Raw genomic sequence first — 23,167 nt, 5'->3', positions numbered from 1 at the left:
CTCTGGGCTCAGGCAACACCTGGAGTAATTGGTATCAATTAGGCCCAGACCAGACGTGACTATTGGCTAATGAAGGAAGTGTTTGGTGAAGTGGAAAAGCAGTTTGTCCAGATATAGTTCCGCTCAGTGTAGTGGAAGTTAACAGAGGAGGAGGCCCTTTCCTCTCCAAGATTGAGGAGGAGAACAGGGCCTCTTGGCAGATGCTCCATCCCGTCCATTATAGTTTGGGCCCACAGCAGCTCAACCATATGATTAGCTAATAGTAGCTAACCCAGCTCTGTGAAATGACTTGGGTTTGGAGTATACTGTAATTTCCTGACTGACTGAGATGTTTGTTTGTGTGGCCTTGCGTTGATTGGGAGAACGTTAGAAAATGAGGTGATACAGAAATGTTAGAATTACACTTTAGATTGAGAAGCAGATTCAGATGGGGTCATGATCACATGTGAATTTAGAGGTAAATGACACCTAGAAACCAAAAGAGAAACATCCTCACATGACAAGTGGTTGATTTTGTAGTATCTCTGTAATAACCCCAGATAGATGTATCTGGACTGCAGAGACCCAGCAATAGAAATGTGTTGATAAGAGTGGATTGACTCTGGTTGCCATTTTTCTCTTCTCTGTTCCCATCACATTGCATTTTTCATTCTGTATTCTTGCTGTGAACCTGGTTTAGATTTGTACTGTTTGATTGTTTTGTTAGTGATTTATCGAATTCACTTACGTACATGTTAGAAAAGATTACAGTGAATTTATGCTGACTGACTTGTGTATGCATTTTAATATATCTATGGTGAACTCCTCTCAGACAATGTAGACGTTTCATGTCATTTTCTTATTTATTTTTAAAAAATATTGTAGACAAGGCTTTTATCCATTAATCCAATGATATTCCTGGAATGTAAAGTCTACAGGCAAGAGGGTTGTATATATTGTATGTACCCAGAGATCAAAACAGCCACATTGGTTATTATGGGCATGGCTAATGACAGTAATGGATGTATTTTCCTTTCGTTATAATACCATTTTCATGTTAGATTCAAACAAGGAGCATTGTATGAACCACCACACTGATGCAGTCTGTCGGATACTTACCACTGGTGGTCTCTAACTTTGGAAGTCATTACAACTGACATGGGAGAATGATTTATCATTATATAATAAACTGCATTTGCTTCACTGTGGTTCCTCTGTGCAGAAAAAGATGTTTCCATACCACAAATACATAATTCAAACTTTCAAAGTGGACCCAAATTGCAAATTGCAGACCCATCAGTATGAATAAAGATACTGTAAGTTTGTATTTATGTCATTTGTGTTACTGCATGTGTACGACTATAAGACGATAACCAGTATGTCTCCATCCTAATTGTGATTTGTGATTGACAGGGAGTCTTACACCCGTGGAGGATGGTGGCGATGGAAGTTCCGTAACGTCCTGCCAGTTGCCCTGCTGTTGATGTCCCTGCAAAGACAAGGTACACACTGATTATACTATTGGCATCGCTTGTGTTTTCTTATGTTTTGAATAGTATGCATCCTGAAATAAAAAAGACAAATGGATATTGATTTATGATTGTTTCATTATGATTGTTATACTGTATACCATTGCTTTCTCTCAACATTGTCCTCCTTTCATTCTATGTCTTTTTTTCTGTTTCAATGATTGTGCTTTTTGCGCTTCTGCTTTCTTTTCTTTTAGTTTTTTGTTTGTTTTTTGTTTTATTATTTTACTCCTTTTTCTCCCCAATTTATCCAATTGGTAGTTACAGTCTTGTCCCATCGCTGCAACTCCCGTACAGACTCGGGAGAGGCGAAGGTCGAGAGCCGTGCGTCCTCCGAAACACCACCCAGCCGAGCCGCACTGCATCTTGACACAATGCCCGCTTAACCTGGAAGCCAGCCGCACCAATGTGTCGGAGGAAACACCGCACACCTGGTGACCGTGTCAGCGTGCACTGCGCCCGGCCCACCACAGGAGTCGCTAGTGCGCGATGGGACAAGAATATCCCTGCCGGCCAAACCCTCCCCTAACCTGGACGATGCTGGGCCAATTGGCGCTTCTGCTTTCTCATGTTCATTGCTTCGGTTAACACTAGCACTCTTTGTTTTACATATGCACCTTCAGAATGACTGGACATCGAAAGGCAATTGTTATCCACAGTACAGTAGTTTGGTATCAGTAGCTATCAGTAGGTCTATTTGAAAAATCAGTAGCAAGTCAAACTATGCACTGGGCAGAAACATTGGTGTTACCTTTATTAATCCGGTCATTGGTGATAACTGATATACGAGTACTGTTGATTCCATGAAAGCACAAGACAAACAGTCTTGATATCTAAAGTAATGATGTCTTACAGTACATGACAAATATGGGCAGTTAAGTCTTGGATAAATACATATGGCAGTACCAGTGATGGATAAATGCAGTCAGTATGCAGTATTGGATAGTGTCACACAGCGATGACAAGACACTTTATATTTACCACCACCAGGTAATCCCGAAAGGGGATTTAAATATGTGTTTCATTACACTAACAGACTGAAACAGGGTGAATGTTTCCCAAATTACAAATAAAAATGTTTTATGATTTTGCTTTAGTGCGTATTCATTTTGTCACATGTGATGTTCGACAGCAAAAACAAACACACGTGACAAAATATAATTTCGCCCGAGGGTGCCGTTGGACTATCTGCTAAGAGTCTTTAGGCTCAGCATGTGTGTAGGTCTAGGCTAATGTGTTTGCCACATGAGCTAGGCCTGTTGAAGCCAGAAAAAGGCCTCCACTCTGGTCCAGTTCAGGCTTTATAAAGCTCACACCACTTCTCTCACCTAGGAGTTAAAACATTGTTTTCCTGCACGTTGTAAGTCTGACTGACTGTTGTATTTTATGCAGTTATGTTTGTTCTGTAGGTTTAAAAAACCAAGCATAGTCTTTTTTGTAATTGTTACATGTCATAGCTGGCTGTGTTGGTTGGTATTGGCAGGCAGACCTGAAGCAGAAACATTTATAGTTCTGGCTGCTGTTCAGATAAGGCTTGGATCATAGGAGATTCAGTGCCGGGAAACAGTGCATTTTTAAGTGTGTTTGGTGCCAGAGAGAGAATCAACAGAGTAATCTCACTCTCGCAAACAATTATTGTCATAAAATGCTGCCCCATTTTGACTATTAAATATATACCATCTTATCACAAGAAACAGAGCAGAAAGATATATACTCAGAAAAAAAGAATATAAGATTGAAGATACAAGGGAAATGTCAATAGAGTTCCTTTATTAAGTAGGACATCAACAGAGGAATTTTGACACAGACATGTCAACAGTTTATGATTACATCCACATGGGTATCTGGCACCACAGGGCAGAGAACTCCCATTTCTGATAGGACGCTTCATACAACCACAAATGAACACAACGTCAACTTTCCCCCCATCAATTGTCATTCCACAAAATATGATCTACGCTTTGTTAAAGTTTTGACATTGTCATAACATGCGTGGGTGTGTTCCTAGTGTTGAGCCATGGTCTCAGCAGACCTTTGAAACCAAATTAAAATTGGCAGAGCTGTTCCGTGCTCCACCATGTTACAGCAGCACAACTCCTGTGTGTTAAGAAGATTGGGTCATATGCGATTAAACTGCCTCCCCTCCTCAGCTATCCCCTGAATGACGCACTCAATTAGCCCTCTCGTGAAAGACAGGGGCGGGACAGATACCAGCTGAGATACATGCAGCCCAGGTGTGCTGCCAGGGGACCAGGAGGGGGCTGCTTGAAAGCTGCCGAGTAATCTGGAGGATTAAACTTTCCTCAGAAGTCCTCTATCTGAAAGAGTCTATTTTTAGGCAGTGGGAGTATCAGTGAATGTTTGAGCCCATCTCTACCCGTCTCTGCGTATCTGGCATTCCATCCCTTGGCACCATCCCACTGCAGCCTGCCCTGCCGCCTCTCAAAGGAGCTTTCTGATCAAACCCTGTTTTTTAGGCACTCTCTTCACTGACCTTCATCGCCCTTCACATTTCAGTCATGCTGCAGCAACAACACCGTACGAATTTCATTACAGGTCAGCGTCTTCCGGTTTATACAGTAACAATGGGGTTTTGTGTTCTTATGTTAATGTCTCATTAAGATTGGAATGCTTTTAATCATGGTAAATTCAGATTCCCATCTCTTTAACAGTTAAATGTATACAAATGCTATTTTTCAATTCTGTACTGTACACAATCACTTTTTGAAACCCGCAATTATTGAACACATTGCCAGTTAGAAAGGAAATGCTTGAAATATTGAAAAACAAAGATGCCTTTTTTATTTAACATAAAATTACTTTCCAGGAGTTGCTGCTCATGATGTGCTGAAGCCAGCTATAGTTGACTCTCACATTGGCAGCAATTAATTGTAGTAATTATATTTGTTGACTTGCTTCATAAACGGCATTAACTGAGCAAGAGATACTTCGATGTGGGTCTAAATGTGTATGTGTGTGTGTGTGTGTGTGGGTGTGTGAGTCCTCTGGGCCATGTGAGTACACAGGGGTCTGGTTATGCCCTCGGCAGCGGTCAGGGCTCAGTGTGTCTCAGAGGGATGTGAACAGGGACATACAAACTGAGCAAACATCATTTGGCATGTAGTTTTTCCTCTTGCGCACCACACACACCACACCAGTGGCTGACAGCATCACACACACACTCACACACACACCAAAAACAGACCCAGTCCAGTTGTCAAACGTTGATCTCATTACTTGTTTATTCAACTCCTGAGCGTGAAGGGAGTTCGTTCATGCTGTTGTTTTTTCTCTGGAACCTGCCAAATGTTATGAAATTGCCACCATTTTGTTGGGAGGGATTCTAGTTGACTCAACTTAATTATAACCACAGCAGCACAACCACAGTTCTGTTGGTATGCTTGTTGTCTCTGTTGTATAATGTTCTGAGGCATCACCCTTGTTGTTGTTTAATGTATCTTCTTTTTAATGTGGAAGTAAAACAGGGATGGTTCCTCGGGACTTCCTGTCACACTCTCCAACATGTGTTCACATTTTCAATAACATGACTTAATTACATGGCGTGTCTGTTTTGCATTAGGTCAGTTAAAGCCTTATAATTCATGTTCAGGGTCTATTCTCATAACATGGAAAAAGGGAGAAAAAAACATGTTCAAAGCAGAGTGGATCCAGGTAATTCATTTTATGGCAAACCACTGTGTTAGAACTCGCTATTGGTTGCAGAATCAGGAAAGATTCAGACTTGCCAACGTGCTAAGTGGTACATTTAGGAGCGATGGGTAATAAAAACAAATAACCTTTATTCTTTGCAGTTGTGCTCGTTCCAAGACCGTCCAAAATCAGTATTTTAATGTTGACACTTATTACTTTTCTAATTCAGTTGTATTTTAATCGTATTCAAGTGCTGGCATGACGTAGAAATATATCAAACTGATACTGCATGTCAAATGTTTTATTAAAGTGGTATGATTCTCAGGGGTCAGTGTCCTATTACATAGAAATGTAGGGATCCAAATAAATATAACCTAAAGTGTAGCTAGATTCTGAGGCCAATTGTTTTGTGCAATTGGAACCACAGAAAATACCAACGCCTACATTCTGAGAGTAAATTTGCTAGGATAAATCATTAATAATTGTTGGATTAAATACCTGTGGGACTTATCTCCATTAGTTAAGACCAACAATTTCATAGCACTTACAAATTTGAATAAATAATGAATACTTGTCATCATGACAATGGTGTTCACTAAACAGTTACCTACAAACATGGATCACACTTTTGTTATGGCAAGTACGTAAAAAATACTGTTTCTCCTTAGATCAATCTAGAAACCGTTTTGCGAACCCGACCACAACTCCTGAGCTCACAAATGCGCGCCATTGTAACCTTAATTCCCTTTTTACATGTCTCCTATCGATGGTTATCACAGTCATCATTTGCATTGGTGTTACTTCCTCACCAGTGTTTGTACAGAGCCTCTCACTGTCCCTTTGTAGCAGTTTGTGTCATTGTAAAATCATATCACATCACAACACCCAATGTCCTCCATCGTATTTCTCTATGTTTGGACATAGTCACTAGCGATTCTAACTGGTTAAAAGAAGATACCCAGCCACTTTATTACACCACTACTCTTAGATTTGACCACGTGTTGCCCTGGGGGTGTAGAAATGTTCCCTGTGTTTTTTTATGGGACTGTGCCCAGGGCTATGACCCTGATGAATCATAGAGGCAAATGAGAGGGGCTCTCGCTCGCTCTGCGTTTCATCCTCCACTCAGACACTCCTAATGAAACCAGTGCACAGCGCCAGTATGCCACGCTCAATTATGTCTAGGCCATTAATTGGACTGTTTGGTAATCCCTCACATCCATAAGAGTATAATAGCTTTCACTTGAAGCACTATAATTGTATCAATCTATGTTTATTTTGTATATATGTGTGGCTGTTATTTAATATCATTTGTTTATTTTCAATGGATAAAAAAAAAAGACAAGTGGATAATGTGTACAGTTAGCTTCATATTTAGATGACAGGTGGATGTGGGATATAGAAGACAGTGATGTTAATGTAGTATGAGATGCCTCAGTAAGGACATTCCCCAAAGGTAACTCTAGACACTCTCTTTCAATAGGTTTATTATATCAAAAGGTGGGATATTTGGATAGTTGACCTTTAAAGGTGCAAGGTTCTAAAGAAAGCAAGGAAACATTTTACATGTTACAATGCATATCTTGTTCAATATATTTTTCCAGTTCTGTGAAGAGTGTTGTGTATTAATGCTGATACCCCCTGTTAGTTGCCCATAGCTAGTCTGCCATGATTATCTATCATGTGATATGTATGAGAACGCTTGAGACGTTGCTGGCAGTAATATTTTTTTTCTTTGACTAGGCCTCACATATTAGGAGGTGTTTTTAGACAAAGGAACAGCCACTCTAAGTTGTAATTCGGTCAGCCTGAGTGAGTGGATTTAGTTTTTAGGGCCCTCTTGACCCTCTCAGCTGAGAAGAGGGCACATGTTGGCAGGTATAACAGTACCACAGGAGGACCAGGCTGTAATCTGACCCAGCATCAGCCATCTATTGTGGGGTGCATAACACTTCTAATGAGTCGATTTTCTGAAGCAAGGACAACTCTGGCCTGGAATCAGGCGATAAACAAAAATGTGTGGTTTTGGTAGGAATTGTTTCCAGTAATTGGAGATTTTGCTCTTACTGTTATAGAGAATTCCCTCGACCCTCTCCAAGGGTAGAATTCTCTGGATTGTTGCCGTCCAGGTTTCCTGATCCCTGATTTGATTCAGTTTGTAGAGAAATGACACTGCAAAGGTAGCATTGTTCCTGCCTGTAAGCCATCAGGCACCAGGATCAGAGAGCTAGGAGAGTAAATGAGAACACCCAACATAACAACTGCTGATTTCCATTGTATAGGTTTTGTCCGGGGTTTGGCTTTTGATGTGTTATCCAAATTTTACTGACATTTCATAGAGAAAGACTTACAGTTACAGAAGATTTACTGTTGCTCACAATCAAGTTCGGAAGTTGGATCAAGAAGCTTATGGAGAAGAGACAAAAACGATTACTGGCCATATTGAGATTGCAGAATTTAATTCTGTCTTATTACAGTTCTAGAAGACTGTATTTCATAACCGAGTTAAATGACTGTTAACAGTTCTGAAAGAGATCCTGTCATTATGAAGCCTTTGTGTTTTCTGACTGTACTACTTGTTTTAGTTGAGCTTATGTTTAGATGTCTGCAGACCGCTCAAATTTTTATTCACATTTAATGTTTGTTTATGCTAAATAGAATAGGTGGTATTGTACTTTGTGTTGGATGCCGATCAAGAACGCCACCAGCTTTAATTGCTCCACAGTGAGATTTTGCTCTTGAATGTTTCTGCCCCACTCCAATGTTTGCTATGGTTTTGGCTCACATATTAGACTGGCCTGGGTAAACAGAAGTCATTGTTTTCTGAGTGAAGATTTCTTTCCAGCCCATTAAACATTTTCTCTGCGCATAGTCTTCAGGTTACCTTTAAATCATAGCTCTGGTATTTTATAATCTCAACATACATTTTTCAACTGCGTATGTAGTATGAGTGCCTTTTTCCACTGACTTGACTCTTTGCTACTGCTAATCGAAATCTCCTGTGAGTCTAAACCTGAGATGGTCCCTGTTGTCTGACTCTGTCTACTAGTCCACTAACACAGTCTCTCTGACCTCTGACCTTATTACCTGGCCTTGCACTGTTGCACTACTGACCTGACTCCTCCTCCACTGTCTTACCTGTCACCTGTCCTGTCCTGGTGTCCCCTGGTGTCTCCTGGTGTCTTCCTGTCCTCCCTGGTGCTGGGGTGTAGTAGTGACAACATGTCCCTGTTTTGGTTCAGCAGTGTTGAGCTGTAGTAACTCCAACTGCGTTGTGGTGCTCACGGACTCCCAGGGTACATTCACCTCCCCCTGCTACCCCCAAGATTACCCCAATAGTCAGTCCTGCAAGTGGACTCTGCAGGCTCCGGCTGGATTCATTGTGCAAATAACCTTCCTCGACTTTGAGCTCGAGGAGGCCCTTGGGTGCATCTACGACCGCGTCATTGTCAACACCGGCAACCAAGATGTGAAATTTTGTGGCTTGACAGCCAACGGACTGATGCTAAACTCCACCGGCAATGTGATGGAGATATCATTTAACTCAGACTTTAGCGTCCAAAAGAAAGGATTCAATGTCATGTACAGGCAAGGTATGTTTTAAAGCAGGCAAGCTTTCTTTTCTGTTTACTTACTTCTGTTTTTACAGGTATATTTTTATGATTATCATGATTGTTATGTTTATTATGATTATTAGGATTCTTCTAATGTTTGTAGTTTGAATGTTTTTACATTACATTTTCTTCTTTAGTTTGAACATGCTTATTTAGATGTTAATGTTTAGCCATGCCTTATGACAGTAAGCTTCATGGTATTTCTAAGTACTTCCCATAAGAAACATTACGCAAGCATCAAACATCTCCGCCCTTATACTAACCAATCAACAACTTGGCTCAGGACAAACATGTCTATGCTAAATTTAAAAAGTAGACTTTTTATTTATTTTTTGACACAATGCAGTGCTTCTCCATTCAAAAATATTCAGTTCCCTTTTCTCGAATAGAAAGGACCCTAATAAGCACAGGCGACTTCAAACAAAATTACGTTTTGAATTCTCAATAGTAGTCAGAGAAACCAATGACAGGGTAAGTGAATGATTTACGATAACATTGAGTTTTATAGTGTTTAGCCTGTTCAGTTTATAGAATCCTAGTCCCAGCCTTTATCTAGGCACCATAAACCCTCCACATCAAAGAGGGACAGTACATGTAATCACACATAGCTCCACCACCCATTATCCCTTCACAGGGCCTAATCAACCAAAATCACTTCCAGCATGAATAGAACCTCTGATTCACAATGAGTCCAAGTATGAATGAAGTGTCAGGGAATGGTACCATAGCTTTCCAACGCCTTCACATTATTAAATAACATTTTCACAAACTTTTACTGTGAGAGACCACAGGACAAAAAACTTCAGCCAGCCATGTTGGAACATGGTATGCTTTGCATTATGCAAGCAATCTTGCTGTGAAACACCAGGGAGGCCAAGGAAAACCGGCTTTGGGAGGTTTCCACAATGCTTGGTTCTGGTTGGCTCCTTTGCCGTCGCTATGCGTTGACTATCAATTTAAAGCATGGACGTTAGATGAGCTAAATTGAGTTAGATGAATTAGATTGAATCATTTATACAGTGCATCACATGAGCCTTTATTCTCCCACACCCATCAGTTGGGGTCTAAGCTCCTATTGGATTTGGGCTCTGTGGTGGTATCCCAACCGGCAGGCAAACCTATTGAACTTGGCTTTCAACCTGTTGGCAGCCCAATGTCCTGCCTGGAGCCCTGGAATCATATGACGTTGTCACAGTAAGCCCTGGTCTTTCCGTACGGCTCGCAAAGCAGATCGGAGATCAACAACACAAACAGAGCCCTGCAGGACCTATCAAAAAGGGCCTCTCAGCTTTGTCAAATCCTGATACCACATTCAAAGCTGAGCTGTGTTTTTCCATTCCAAATTGGCTGTCACTCTGGCAATGGGATGGCCAACAGCAACAAACCCGCCAACCAAATCTGAGCTTCATTAAACGAAATGTCAGAAAGTATGGCATGAGCATATGTACATTTAAAAAGGAACAGAAAACCCCTTTTCCTGCTGAAAAGCCTCATTGACTGGTGGGAATGTGGAAATGGAGTGCTGGTTGACATTTAATCTTAGTGATAAGAGGTAGGCCTGAGATGTTAGAAGCTGAGGTCCCTGCCTAACTGGCACTGTTCATCCTCTGGGCTGTGGAACACTGTCTGCAGTAATATAATGATGATGTGGAAACGGTGTCTCATTAGATGCAAATAGTGAATAACGACAGACAATAGGAGAGTGACACATGAGGAATTTTCAACCTGTAGCCCCTGGATTCACACAGCATGATCCAATTGATCGATTTACTTAAAAATGAATTGTCCTTTCAGCATTCATTTTGAATGCTGAAAGGATAATTTATTTTTAAGTCAATGAGAGTATGACTGTATAGCAGTAATGGCAAGTAAGTGGTGTGTTTACCCAGACATACTGTATGTTATTGGTCGCATCGGGCTTTAGACATGATGTTCTGTGTAGTTTTTTAGAGCCCCTGGTTCTACTGAACATCTGACAGTCATCTAATGCAGTGGTTCCCAACTCCAATCCAGGAGACCCACAGTGCTGGTCTTTGTTCCAGCCCAGCACTAACACTGATTCAACTGATCAAAGGCTTAATGATTAGTTGATGACTTGATTGGTTGAATCAGGTGGTTGTGGGTTCTTAGGCCTGGAGTTTAACAACACTTTGTCCTCTAATGCTCTTCTTTCTACTTGTGTGCTGTAGTTGCCGTGGCACTGAGGAACCAGAAGGTCGCAGTGTCCAACAGCGCAAGCAAAGTGGTCCAAGTCTCCAACTCTGTGACCATACCGACCCTTCAGCAGTTCACTGTGTGCTTCGAGATAGCCCGGCCCAGCCAAAAGAGCAAGGAGACCATCTTCTCTTACACCCGGCAAGAGGACATCAGCGGTGTAGAAGCCCTCAGCTTCGGAAATGACCAGAATGGAATGGCGCTGGTCATGAGTAACGAGACATGTCTGATAGACTCTATCCTCAACACCTCGGACTTCACTTCCACCATGAAGCCATTCTGTCTCACGTGGGCCTCCACCACAGGCAAAGTTACCATCTACTACAACAGCAACTATAGGGCAAAGACCTGCTCCAACACGATTGGGCACTCGGTGGGGGCTGGGGGGCACTTCAGGCTGGGGTCCCATAGCAGCTTCGATGGGACCATCTATAACTTCCGCCTGTGGGATTACGCCATGGGCATGACACAGCTGGTCGCCCTCACGTGTGACGCCGTCGGCAACGTCATTGACTGGGACAACAGCTTCTGGGACATCCCCTCTTCGCTGGCACAGACGGACAGCACACTGAGCTGCAGTAAGTATCCCAATATAGTCATCCTCAACAGACTAGTCTATTGTATTTATGATTACTGATTTCCAGTCAGCAGAACTTATGATAATAATAATGATTATTCAAAAGAGTTTGACTGACAGTAGTCGTTATATTGTTATTGGGACAATTTCATGGTTTATTAGTAACAGTTCATGCAATATTATTCTAAGTTATATAGTAGTTATGAGAGAGCCGAAAATGGCATCAAAATCCTTAGTAACTCAAACAGTCCAAGGTTATCCAAACTGCTTAGGGAGATGAAAGCAGCAGGACAAAGATATGCTCTATGTCTCTAATAATGATAGTTTTAGGAATCTGTTTGTAGCGATAGGAGCGTAGCCACAGCGAAGGAGCCAGGGGTGTCGGGATATGTCTGCCCGACTGCCCGGTGCCCACTAGAAAATGGTGCTGTGTGTGGTTTAGCTGGGGAAATCATGCATTTCTCCAACCCATTATGAGGCTCACAGAACACACACACAAAGGCCCCATGGCTGAGGAAACTATTCCTAAAACACTATCTGCTCTGCCACAGCTTGGGCCTGAGAGCCTGTGAAAGAGAGGGGTGTTCAGAGGACTTTTAAGACCAAATGGTAGGAGTTCCCTTCCCAGCACTAAGCTCTCCCTTTCACAAAGGTGCACAGAGAAAGATGCCTGTCTCTCTGAACATTAGCTCGCTCTGTGTTAGTCTTGGAACTGCTCATGGGTGTGGATGATCTGGAACAACCAACTCCCCTTGGGTACTCTTTGAGTTTACATCTCTGCTGCTGCTCCAGTTGAAAGTCATACATACCAGATGTTAAAACCGATAGTCTAGTTCTACTATACTCTACACTATTTAGAGGAGTAGGGTAAACAATATACTGTTGTTAGGGCTGTGACGGTCATGGAATTTTGGATAATGGTAATTTGCCAGCCAAATGACTGCTGTCACCATAATAACCGTTTGAATAGCAAAATAATAAATACTGTAAAGAAAAACAAAAAATCCTCTCCTCTGCTCTTGACTGCATGTGCCGCCATAGAAATATAATTCCCATTTGAGTCAATGATGACATAATGGGTGGACTGGTGCCCATCCCGAGTGTACCCATAGGAGCAAAGCAGGAAGTAAAAGCAGGAAGTGTACCCATCATGTGTGCTGTGATTTGTTGATTCAACTCAACTGACATTACAGAAAATACATTCCATTGCATGAGCCACATCAGTTAACATCATTTGAATGAACATTCTACATTTCAGCAAGGAGCAACAAAGTTACATCAAAGATGATCTATTATATTGACAAGATAGCCGAATGACCGCTCTAAAAATGGAAATACATGCCCTCCATGATTTAATGCAGGCGAGATCAGGTGGGACCATTCTAGCCAATGAGAGGACAGATACGCATGTGAACAACAGGCACAATTAAGTCATTTTTCTCAAAGTTGCCAGAATGCCACGTGCATCCACTTACAGTATATCAGTACATTAACAGCCTAAACATTATGAAACTTATATTCAATCAAATAAGCCTCAAGTAAGTCATAGACCTCCATACAAAAAAGGGCTTATCTCACACAGACAGATTTTGAGCAGAGTAAATCCTCTCGCTTTGCCTCTTCCTCTCTGGTTTCATCAAGTTCTTAAGAGTCCATGTTACCGCAGAAACGGACTCAACCGCACTAATGCTCTGCCGCCTGCCTTCAGTCAGCTGTTCATTCCACAAAAATTACAAAATAAACAGTTATGACGGTTATTTATTTTCATGGCAGTCTTTATTCATAACCGTCGGTTACACGGTTATACGGTAATTGTGCCAGCCCTAACTGTTGTTTGAGTATATCACCTCTATAGTAGTGGACTAAACTCCACTCCATGGTGAAGAAAGTTTCTGATGAACTCCCACCAACGGCATGGAGGCAAGACCAGGCTTTGTGGAATCTAGCTCCAACTACATCAATTCGCCCAAGGTCAATACTTCAAAAGATGTCAATTATGAAATGCCCACTTTGTACCTATGTTTGTCCTCCGTAGTTGCATGCCTTTCTTTGTTTGCTGAAATCCCCAATTTTTCAATAAACATTAATCAAATACAGCCACCGACTGTTTGCTCATTGCTGTTGCTCTAAGATGGCAACTCAGCGCAAAAACGCATGTGCCAATTGAATCTCATCAAGGAAACTGTTGCATCCCCGGTTGAGGCCTCCTGTAGCTCAGTTGGTAGAGCATGGTGCTTGCAACGCCAGGGTTGTGGGTTCGATTCCCACGGGGGGCCAGTATGAAAAATGTATGTACTCACTAACTGTAAGTCGCTCTGGATAAGAGCGTCTGCTAAATTACTAAAATGTAAAATGTAAAGGAAGCAGGTTATTTTTAGTTCTTGCGAAGAGAAACTCGACAGTATAAAGCATTAATATCACAAAGACTGTTTATTTCCAACATGACAGCGGATACGCCATACTAAGTAGCCTGTTCCAAGCTGAGTCCATCTGCACCCGCTCTAAGGTAGCACACTTGAATATGCTGGCCAACAACCAATGAGGGCCTGCCAAGTAAGCTATGCGCATCCAATCAGATACATATTTCCAATATCATGCACTGAACATGTGCATACCATTTTAACCAGATGTGCATAATAACATGCTGCTTATCTCTCAAATACTACAGAAGCAGTCTGTGGTTGTATTTGATTAACATTTATTGAAAAAGTATGGATTTCAGCAAACAAAGAAAGGGACGCAACTACAGAGGACAAACATAGGTACATAGTAAGAATGCCATCATTTACATTTTGTATTGTAAGTATTGACCTTAGGCGAATCAATGTAGTCGGAGCTGAGTCTCTGCTCCACGCAGTTGGTGGAGTTCATCAGAAACTTTCTTCACCATGGAGTGGAGTTTAGTCCTTGTGTCCTTGTTTATCTTTACATAAACACCTCCATGTTTCATTGTGGTCCATTAGATTATTAAACATGTATTAACTTATTAATTAGTAAATAAATGCTTTGCTTTGCCTACATGAGTTTGTTTACATGTCACTGGCTGATGCAGCTTCTGCTTAATAATTGCCTGTGCCTGATTAATATGATACATACTAATGTCAAGTCTTCTCTTTACAGTCTGTTTCCCACTTTGCATACACTTAACAACAGCTGCTCCATCTAGTGGTGAGTGTGCTGCTAACAACCTGATTGCTTTGTGAAATTCGCTTGCTTGAGTACCATGCAAGATGATGCATGTGAAATACAGTGTTAACCACTATAAAGTGTAGACTTTATGGTTCCAGGAAACAGAGAGTTGCATTATGGATTAACTTTTTACCAAGCCTCTGGACGTTATATGCCAATGATAAATTATAAGTTTGATTAATCTACAGTCAATATGCCAAATCTATACACAAATAGAATATTATTAGTCTTGTGTCATACATACAAGACCAACCAGGTAAAGTTATGTTATTTTTCTGCTCGCAGACTTTGTGTCGTGACATAACGAGGCGCTGCATGACGCAAGTCGACCAGCAGTGGTACTCTTGCTAATTGTCTGTCCGTCCTTGCTTTGAATAACATCAATGTACTGTATCTGCCTGCCTCGTCTTTCCAGGGCTTCTCATGCAGGAAGAACATTTACTTTTTACAAGACCAGACAATGACTTCTTAGGAACTAACATGTAACAACCCCCCTGTACAGTCGTGGTCAAAAGTTTTGAGAATGAAACAAATACTAATTTTCACAAAGTCTGCTGCCTCAGTTTTGATGATGGCAATTTGCATATACTCCAGAATGTCATGAAGAGTGATCAGATGAATTGCAATTAATTGCAAAGTCCCTCTTTGCCATGAAAATGAACTTAATCCCCAAAAAACATTTCCACTGCATTTCAGCCCTGCCACAAAAGAACCAGCTGCCATCATGACAGTGATTCTCTCGTTAACACAGGTGAGAGTGTTGACGAGGACAAGGCTGGAGATCACTCTGTCATGCTGATTGAGTTAGAATAACAGACTGGAAGCTTTAAAAGGAGGGTGGTACTTGAAATCATTGTTCTTCCTCTGTTAACCATGGTTACCTGCAAGGAAACACGTGCCGTCATCATTGCTTTGCACAAAAAGGGCTTCACAGGCAAGGATATTGCTGCTAGTAAGATTGCACCTAAATCAACCATTTATCGGATCATCAAGAACTTCAAGGAGAGAGGTTCAATTGTTGTGAAGAAGGCTTCAGGGCGCCCAAGAATGTCCAGCAAGCGCCAGGACCGTCTCCTAAAGTTGATTCAGCTGCGGGATCGGGGCAATACCAGTGCAGAGCTTGCTCAGGAATGGCAGCAGGCAGGTGTGAGTGCATCTGTCTGCACTCACAGGCGAATACTTTTGGAGGATGGCCTGGTGTCAAGAAGGGCAGCAAAGAAGCCACTTCTCTCCAGGAAAAACATCAGGGACAGACTGATATTCTGCAAAAGGTACAGGGATTGGACTGCTGAGGACTGGGGTAAAGTCATTTTCTCTGATGAATCCCCTTTCCGATTGTTTGGGGCATCCGGAAAATACCTTGTCCGGAGAAGACAAGGTGAGCGCTACCATCGGTCCTGTGTCATGCCATTCATTCATGTGTGGGGTTGCTTCTCAGCCAAGGGAGTGGGCTCACTCACAATTTTGCCTAAGAACACAGCCATGAATAAAGAATGGTACCAACACATCCTCCGAGAGCAACTTCTCCCAACCATCCAAGAACAGTTTGGTGACGACCAATGCCTTTTCCAGCATGATGGAGCACCTTGCCATAAGGCAAAAGTGATAACTAAGTGGCTCGGAGAACAAAACATCAACGTTTTGGGTCCATGGCCAAGAAACTCCCCAGACCTTAATCCCATTGAGAACTTGTGGTCGATCCTCAAGAGGCGGGTGGACAAACAAAACCCCACAAATTCTGACAAACTCCAAGCATTGATTATGCAAGAATGGGCTGCCATCAGTCAGGATGTGGCCCAGAAGTTAATTGACAGCATGCCAGGGCAGATTGCAGAGGTCTTGAAAAAGAAGGGTCAACACTACAAATATTGACTCTTTGCATAAACGTAATATAATTGTCAATAGAAACCTTTGACATTTATGGAATGCTTGTAATTATACTTCAGTATACCATAGTAACATGCTTCAGTGTTATCTCATAACACTGAAGCAGCGAACTTTGTGAAGACCAATACTTGTGTCATTCTCAAAACCTTTGACCATGACTGTACACTGTGAAACACAGCCGAGGCCTATAATGTTGGCAGGAGGCTAAGGGGCCCAAACCTTAAGTTTAGGTAGTGTGGTTGGCCAGTGGTGTGGCACGCGAAGCTGTAGCTGTAGTCTACCTGGGGTAAACTAGCTCTGGGCTAATTATCAGGCTTGTGAAGAGGACTGGCCCAATGAAGCCCTTTGGGCCTCCTTTCATCTCTGTGTGAGGTCAGTGGGGGAGTGACTGTCTGCATGGCTACACTCTGTCAGAGATCCATGACCCACTGAGTCTTCACATTCCTCACAGTCCTGGCCCAGGCACGATGGGGTAGTTTAGTCTTGTGGGTCTACTAGTTCAGATATATGGAATAGCACTAGCCATTCATCCACATCACCTAAAGGCACAATACCTTTTGGGTGGGTTATGGGTACTGGCCTGGGAGTGACAAAAGAGAGTAGTTTCTTACGTTTCACTTCTATGATTAGAACTCAGCAGTGCATGAGGTAATAGTTGAAGACTGAAGACTGGAATCCACGGTCCGCCAGAACAATGGTTCACTGGACCATAGGACAGTGACAATAATGACAACTCACCTCCACTAACTGATATTAAAGATGTCCTTTCTCTCCTATGACTCATTACTTTTCAATATCATAATTATTAGCCATGTCCATCGAGTGTTCTGCTCTGAGCACTTTCCTGTATAACAGCATTAGCAAATATGTGAGGGGGGCAAACAAAGCAGCATTCATCCCTGTATCACAAAGTGCTGCATATTTTATATGACAGAGGAGGTGTTGGTGGTAGGACTGGGCACAGCTTCAGAACAGTGGGGAAAAGATCAAACTCCCTGCCCTTTTCAACAAAATCACAAGTATTCAGGCTTATGAAATTCCAACATTTATTTGGCAGATCATCCTGAATATTTATTGACATTTCTGGGTCACATACCAGCCTGAGAGCATGTAGCTAGCTGAGCTGAGCAGGTGCTGGGAATACTGTCAATCCTGTTACAATGAAGGTGCCTAATACCCAGGGCCAAAGTCGTGCCAAATTTTTATTTTTCATGAATTTATTATGTGTGGGATTGTACTGAAATTAATATAAAACTGCATAGAGTTGTTTGTGTTCTCTTTAACCACTCACCATGGGAAATGTTGTTGATTATGGTGATTTAACATGTTTATTTCCAATCCACTTTGAAGGTACCTCTGTACCCGTCTATACATCACAGACCACCAGCTGTGCCTCTCCTGGACTGGGCTGCCCAGGTAGGAAACCAACGACTGTTACACATGTCAATCATTTACAACAGATCGTACAAGGATTATCAAGCACCACACAATCATACACTATCATACTTATTAAATATGATTGCATATTTAAGCAATAAGTGGGTGTGGTATATGGCCAATATACCACGGCTAAGGGCTGTTCATAAGCAAGACACAACGCGGAGTGCCTGGATACAGCCCTTAGCCATGGTATATTGGCCATATACCACAAACCCCCAGGGTGCCTTATTTCTATTATAAACTGGTTACCAACGTAATTAGAAGAGGAAAAAGTAATGTTTTGTCATACCCGGCTTTCAGCCAATCAGCATTCAGGGCTCGAATCACCCAGTTTATAATGATTAACAACCAACAGACATACCATTTTACCCATCTCACCTCTAATGTGTGTTTGTGTTATCTCCCTGTTCTGTTTTATTCATCATATCTTCTTAGACATATTGACATACAATAGTATAAAATAAATCCTTCTAGCCCCCCCTCCCCCACCCCCCCCATTAATTTTTTTTAATTAAATAAATAATAAAAAGGTGGTTGTCCCACTGGCTATCATAAGTTTAATGCACCAATTTGTAAGTCGCTCTGGATAAGAGCGTCTGCTAAATGACGTAAAAATGTAAATGTAGTATGCCAACATGTTAAAAGGCACACAGTACATCACTCTTTCTCCTCTATGTCACTTTGCAGTCTTGACCACGGTATCAATTCCATAACAAGACTATGATGTCATTTTATGCAGTCTTTGTGGAATTACATAAAAAAACGACACCTCTAGTGTATCAACCCCCTATCCCATTCACCCAGTAGTGTGTACACTGGAAACACACTCTCTGTACCCTGATCTCCTTATTAAGGGACCCTCCAAACCTTGTCATTTGCCATAAAGCTTCCAAATTCAACTGAAGAACCATGAGAAGTAGACCTTCCATTCCATGGGGAGAGAGCGGGAGTAGCGGGGAGGAAGGGAATGGGGAAATCAGTGTTCCTGTCCAGTTTGACCCCTGTTCTGGATGAGGTCGCAGCTGCAGAGATGATGCACGGTTTATGGCCTCTCCTCCCCATAGACATCAGCCACATTTCCCAAAAGTCAGTTCTCACGCTGCGAGCAAATCTATTAAGTGCTGTGTGTATGGTGGATTTAGACAGCTATTTGAAGGTTAACTCTTATATGCTTTGCTTATGAGAAAGACCCCTGTGACAGACTTTGCTGTAGAATCAACAAGGTGATTGGATGAAAATAAATGAGACTAGGAAGGAAGAGAGTCACCTCTTGAAGACCAGCACTGTGGCTTATGATGGCCCAGAGTATGTTTGACAGATAAATATATTTAATCTCTTCATCTGTTGATCCTATCCTGGTAGAATCCACATTATACTGGATATTATTACAACTTTTAAAGCTTTTAATAGCTTTTAAAGTTACTGCATTACACAACTGTACAAGATTTCTCTGCATATTTGTATTCATGTTCCTCATGCTACGCTTGTATTCATTGCCCAATCAGTCATCTTGCATTTGTGTCGTCTCACTTTACACCCATTTAATGCATATGTAACCTTTCTCCATCCATCCCTGCAACCAGCAACATTAACTCCCACCAGCTCATCCATTGTCACCACTAACATGATTGCTACTAATTCAACAACCAACGGTAAGCATCCATCCCTCAACCCCATTGTTTGTAATGAGCACATGTTATTTTCAGCTTGTCTGTTGTTGTGAAGGTAAACCAATACTATCTACTCCATACAGAGTGCAGCTGATGGGTGTTTTAATCAATATGGAAAATGGCAACTCTGACTGATTGAGGGGATATTGTCAGGTGGCCCATTAAACTAGAGAGATTTTGGTCTTATCCAAAAATGGTCTCTTTGATTGCTCTCATGGCTCCCTTTAAAAAAACGCACAGCCAATTCCAGTCTATTAAACCCACATAATACTGACTCCACTGTTGGTGGCATTGAGGTGCATTCACTTAAACTTCTACCTATCCTAAGAAAATGTGTTAGTAAAACATATTTATGATTTGATTAACCCTGTCAGTGGCACATCTGAAACAGTTAATTTCCCAGCCCAAATAAAATTAAGATTTGTGAAAAGCAGCCACCAGTTTTATCAAGTAGGATTCCGTACTGAGGGAAGCCTCCTAATAAGACATGAATGATGAAGACGTGAAAAACAGCTGTGTTTGATGAGCTAATTGGCCGTTTAGTGGTTTGCAGGCCATACAGTAGGTAAACACCATGTCTCTGATACTGTACTAGCTAATGGTTTTGCTGCAGAAGACGTTTGATCTCCATCTCTCTCATATCTGACCCTTCCTTGAAGTAAAGCAAACAAGGTCCTGGCGTTTCCATTTGAAGTTTGGAGCCACTATTGACATGACGTCAATTGTATGGTGGAACAACATTGATTTAACTCACTGTAGCTTAGCCCCTATCCAAAACGGAGGCCACTTGTTCATTTGACAGTCAAATGTGTAACTGTGCTGATAGTTGATCAGATGTGGATGCTTCATGGCCAATTCATACGTCCATGATCTCAACCTTAGCTCTCAATACTTCACCCTCCTTTATTCATCTCATCTCATACTGTGTCTGCTGTCCATCCTTATCTTCAGTTCTCTCTGCAACCACTTCATCTGCCACCACTACTAGCATGCCTCTAACTACCAGCTCAACAACTGGTAAGGTGCCATCTTTAGTTCTCAACATTATTTTCCCTCATTATTTAACCACTGTGTTATTATACCCTCTTTTTGCTGACTTGTGCTGTAAATGTCACCAGTTCAAACCACTACCACAACCACTACTGCAGCTACAACTAATGTGCAGACATTACCCAGCACAACCACTGGTAAGGTATCTCTATCACTGGATCTGATCTCAGTTTATGCAAATTTGATCTGATTATCGTTATAGTGCAAATATAAATTTTCTGAATGCATTACATATAGACCCTTTATAAATGCTTCAATTTGGTACCTTCATATAATATGTCAATGTAGTTTAGTCTGATTTCCCTCTCAGAACATTTAGCAAACAAATGGCATTTGGCAGGCCATTTACCTTCAGGAAGAAAGGTAGAGATGAGAGATCTTGCCAGTGATGTTGTTTGTTGTTTTTTCCATTTGCGTCTTATAATTGAAAATTGCATGGTAACGCGTTGACCCATATAAACCCCATGCATACTCTAGAGCATTGCTTATTGTTTGTGTGTGTTCATTTCACTCTTTCAAACCATTTAGTTCACATTTGCTGTCCTTGTCACCAGTTACTCAAACCATTATCCCATCTGCAGCAGCCGCTACTAACACAACTCTATTCTACAGCACAACCAATGGTAAGATGTGTATTTGTTTTTCTCTTGTTTTGTACTCATGGAAAAATCTGCTTGTGGCATTTTTCTTTATGTGTGGGGAATGGGTTTGAAAGCGGTTCCATCCTTCACCAACTTGGAACTTTCCAGATGGATTAGGCTGGGAAGCAATTGTCATGGCTTCTCAATGGGAGTATGGTATGTTTGCCCATGTAGCTCCCTTTAAAAAATGGACTCAGCAGTGAATGCTGTCTAAGTGGTTCTTGACATGGCTTCTATTTTTGAAAACACCTATAGTAGCCACCTGTTGTAGCCCTGTATCATGTGTTTTGCCGTTATTGCCTTCCATTTGATTTTGTAACCATTTTCCACCCCCATGTTCTACCAGCACTGACAGCTTCTGCTACAACCATTGTTTCAAACCCAGCTACAACTAACTTGCCTACCACTAACAACACAGTGCATGGTAAGAAAGCCCACTTTTCCCTTTTGCCTGTTATTGACTAAGGACTGACTGGGGAGAATTCAATATTTTTTCACTTTTTCACTTTTTTCTCAAATGTGTCTTTCTTCATTTTGAATAAAATGTTATATCTCTTACTCTTGCTAACAGTGACAACTACTCCCCCATTTTCCCCTACTACTAACTTACCAGCTAACATCACTACTACTCTGGGTAAGACACACCAGCTGCTCCTTGTCTGGCTGTGTTTGTTTTAAGGCTTTGCAGAAAATAGTCTTTGTTCAGTACAATTTGCATTTGTCACTGTAACTTTCAAACACATTGGGCAAACAGATCTCAAAGTGTAGTCTGAGGACATGGAGCGTCCATTTTTCAAAGTTTTGCATCCATGATACAACTATAGAATTACTAATATAACCAATGTAGGCAAGGTACATTTCACAACTTTCAACTCCATATTCATCAACTCCAGCACCACCCCAACATCAACATATGTGAAAATGGCCTGTTTCAATGTTTTGTAGTAAAAAATAAATAGAGGAGATAACTGTTTCCAATGACATCATCAACCAATTAAAGGCAATTAGTACGCAATTGCTACTCATAATTGGTTAAAATCACATGATGCACACCAATGATGTCATTGAAAACACTTATCTTCCTCAATCTTTTTTACTACCAAACATAGAAACGCGCCATTTTCATATACTGTATGTTGATGTTGGGGTGGTGCTGGAGATGAAGAATATAAAGTTGAACATTTAGGAAATTTCCCTTTAAGTATTTCAGAGAGGCTTATGAGTAGTTACTGTACACATCTTCAAAAAAAGAAACGTGATTAATCACACATTATCTTCCACTTTTTCAGTAGTTTTTACTTTATTGTTGGTTTCTTCTAATAGCATGTCTTCTAACATTGCAAAGATTCTGCTCAGCTGGTTAAAACATACACTTGGGAAATCTTGATATGGTCTCCTTGCTGACTTAGTTGTATTGTCACTCTTGCTAACAGTGTCTGAAGCCACTACTACCCCACCGTCCTCGACTAACATGTCTCCTACTACCATGTCCACTAACATCATTACGCTGGGTAAGACACACACACTCACTAAGCTTGTCCTTGTCTTGTTTGTAGTGAGACTTTGCAGCTTCCATTGGCAAGCTGTTCTCTCTCTCAGCCTGCTTCAACCTGTCTGTTTGCCTCTCACTCCCATTCTATCCTATTCTCAGCCAAGATGCTGTTTACAGTATCGGGGAAAGATCTGTGTCTATTCTGTCACCTCAAAAGGAAGGCCTAGTTGACTG

At 41.5% G+C, this 23,167-nt stretch overlaps 1 protein-coding gene across 6 annotated transcripts in view; it reads left to right on the top strand.

The window, feature by feature from the left end:
• The window catches only part of LOC121548914 (adhesion G-protein coupled receptor G6), a 52,298-nt gene that overhangs the window by 2,771 nt on the left and 26,360 nt on the right, over nucleotides 1-23,167 (top strand). Inside the window, exons 2-10 of one of the 6 annotated variants that reach the window (XM_041860574.2) lie at nucleotides 1,393-1,481; nucleotides 8,402-8,752; nucleotides 10,963-11,565; nucleotides 14,685-14,732; nucleotides 17,991-18,056; nucleotides 19,664-19,732; nucleotides 20,702-20,767; nucleotides 20,869-20,937; nucleotides 21,355-21,423. In XM_041860574.2, coding sequence (XP_041716508.2) covers nucleotides 1,393-1,481; nucleotides 8,402-8,752; nucleotides 10,963-11,565; nucleotides 14,685-14,732; nucleotides 17,991-18,056; nucleotides 19,664-19,732; nucleotides 20,702-20,767; nucleotides 20,869-20,937; nucleotides 21,355-21,423 — 1,430 coding nt within the window. The remainder of the gene's footprint in view (nucleotides 1-1,392; nucleotides 1,482-8,401; nucleotides 8,753-10,962; nucleotides 11,566-14,684; nucleotides 14,733-17,990; nucleotides 18,057-19,663; nucleotides 19,733-20,701; nucleotides 20,768-20,868; nucleotides 20,938-21,354; nucleotides 21,424-23,167) is intronic. The other 5 variants (XM_041860575.2, XM_041860577.2, XM_041860578.2 and 2 more) reach the window with 5 other exon arrangements.

This window comes from Coregonus clupeaformis, chromosome 33, assembly GCF_020615455.1.
Source record: "Coregonus clupeaformis isolate EN_2021a chromosome 33, ASM2061545v1, whole genome shotgun sequence".
NCBI lineage: Eukaryota > Metazoa > Chordata > Actinopteri > Salmoniformes > Salmonidae > Coregonus > Coregonus clupeaformis.
The sequence above is the reverse complement of the archived record's forward strand: the minus strand, read 5'-3'. Positions and strand labels throughout refer to the sequence as shown.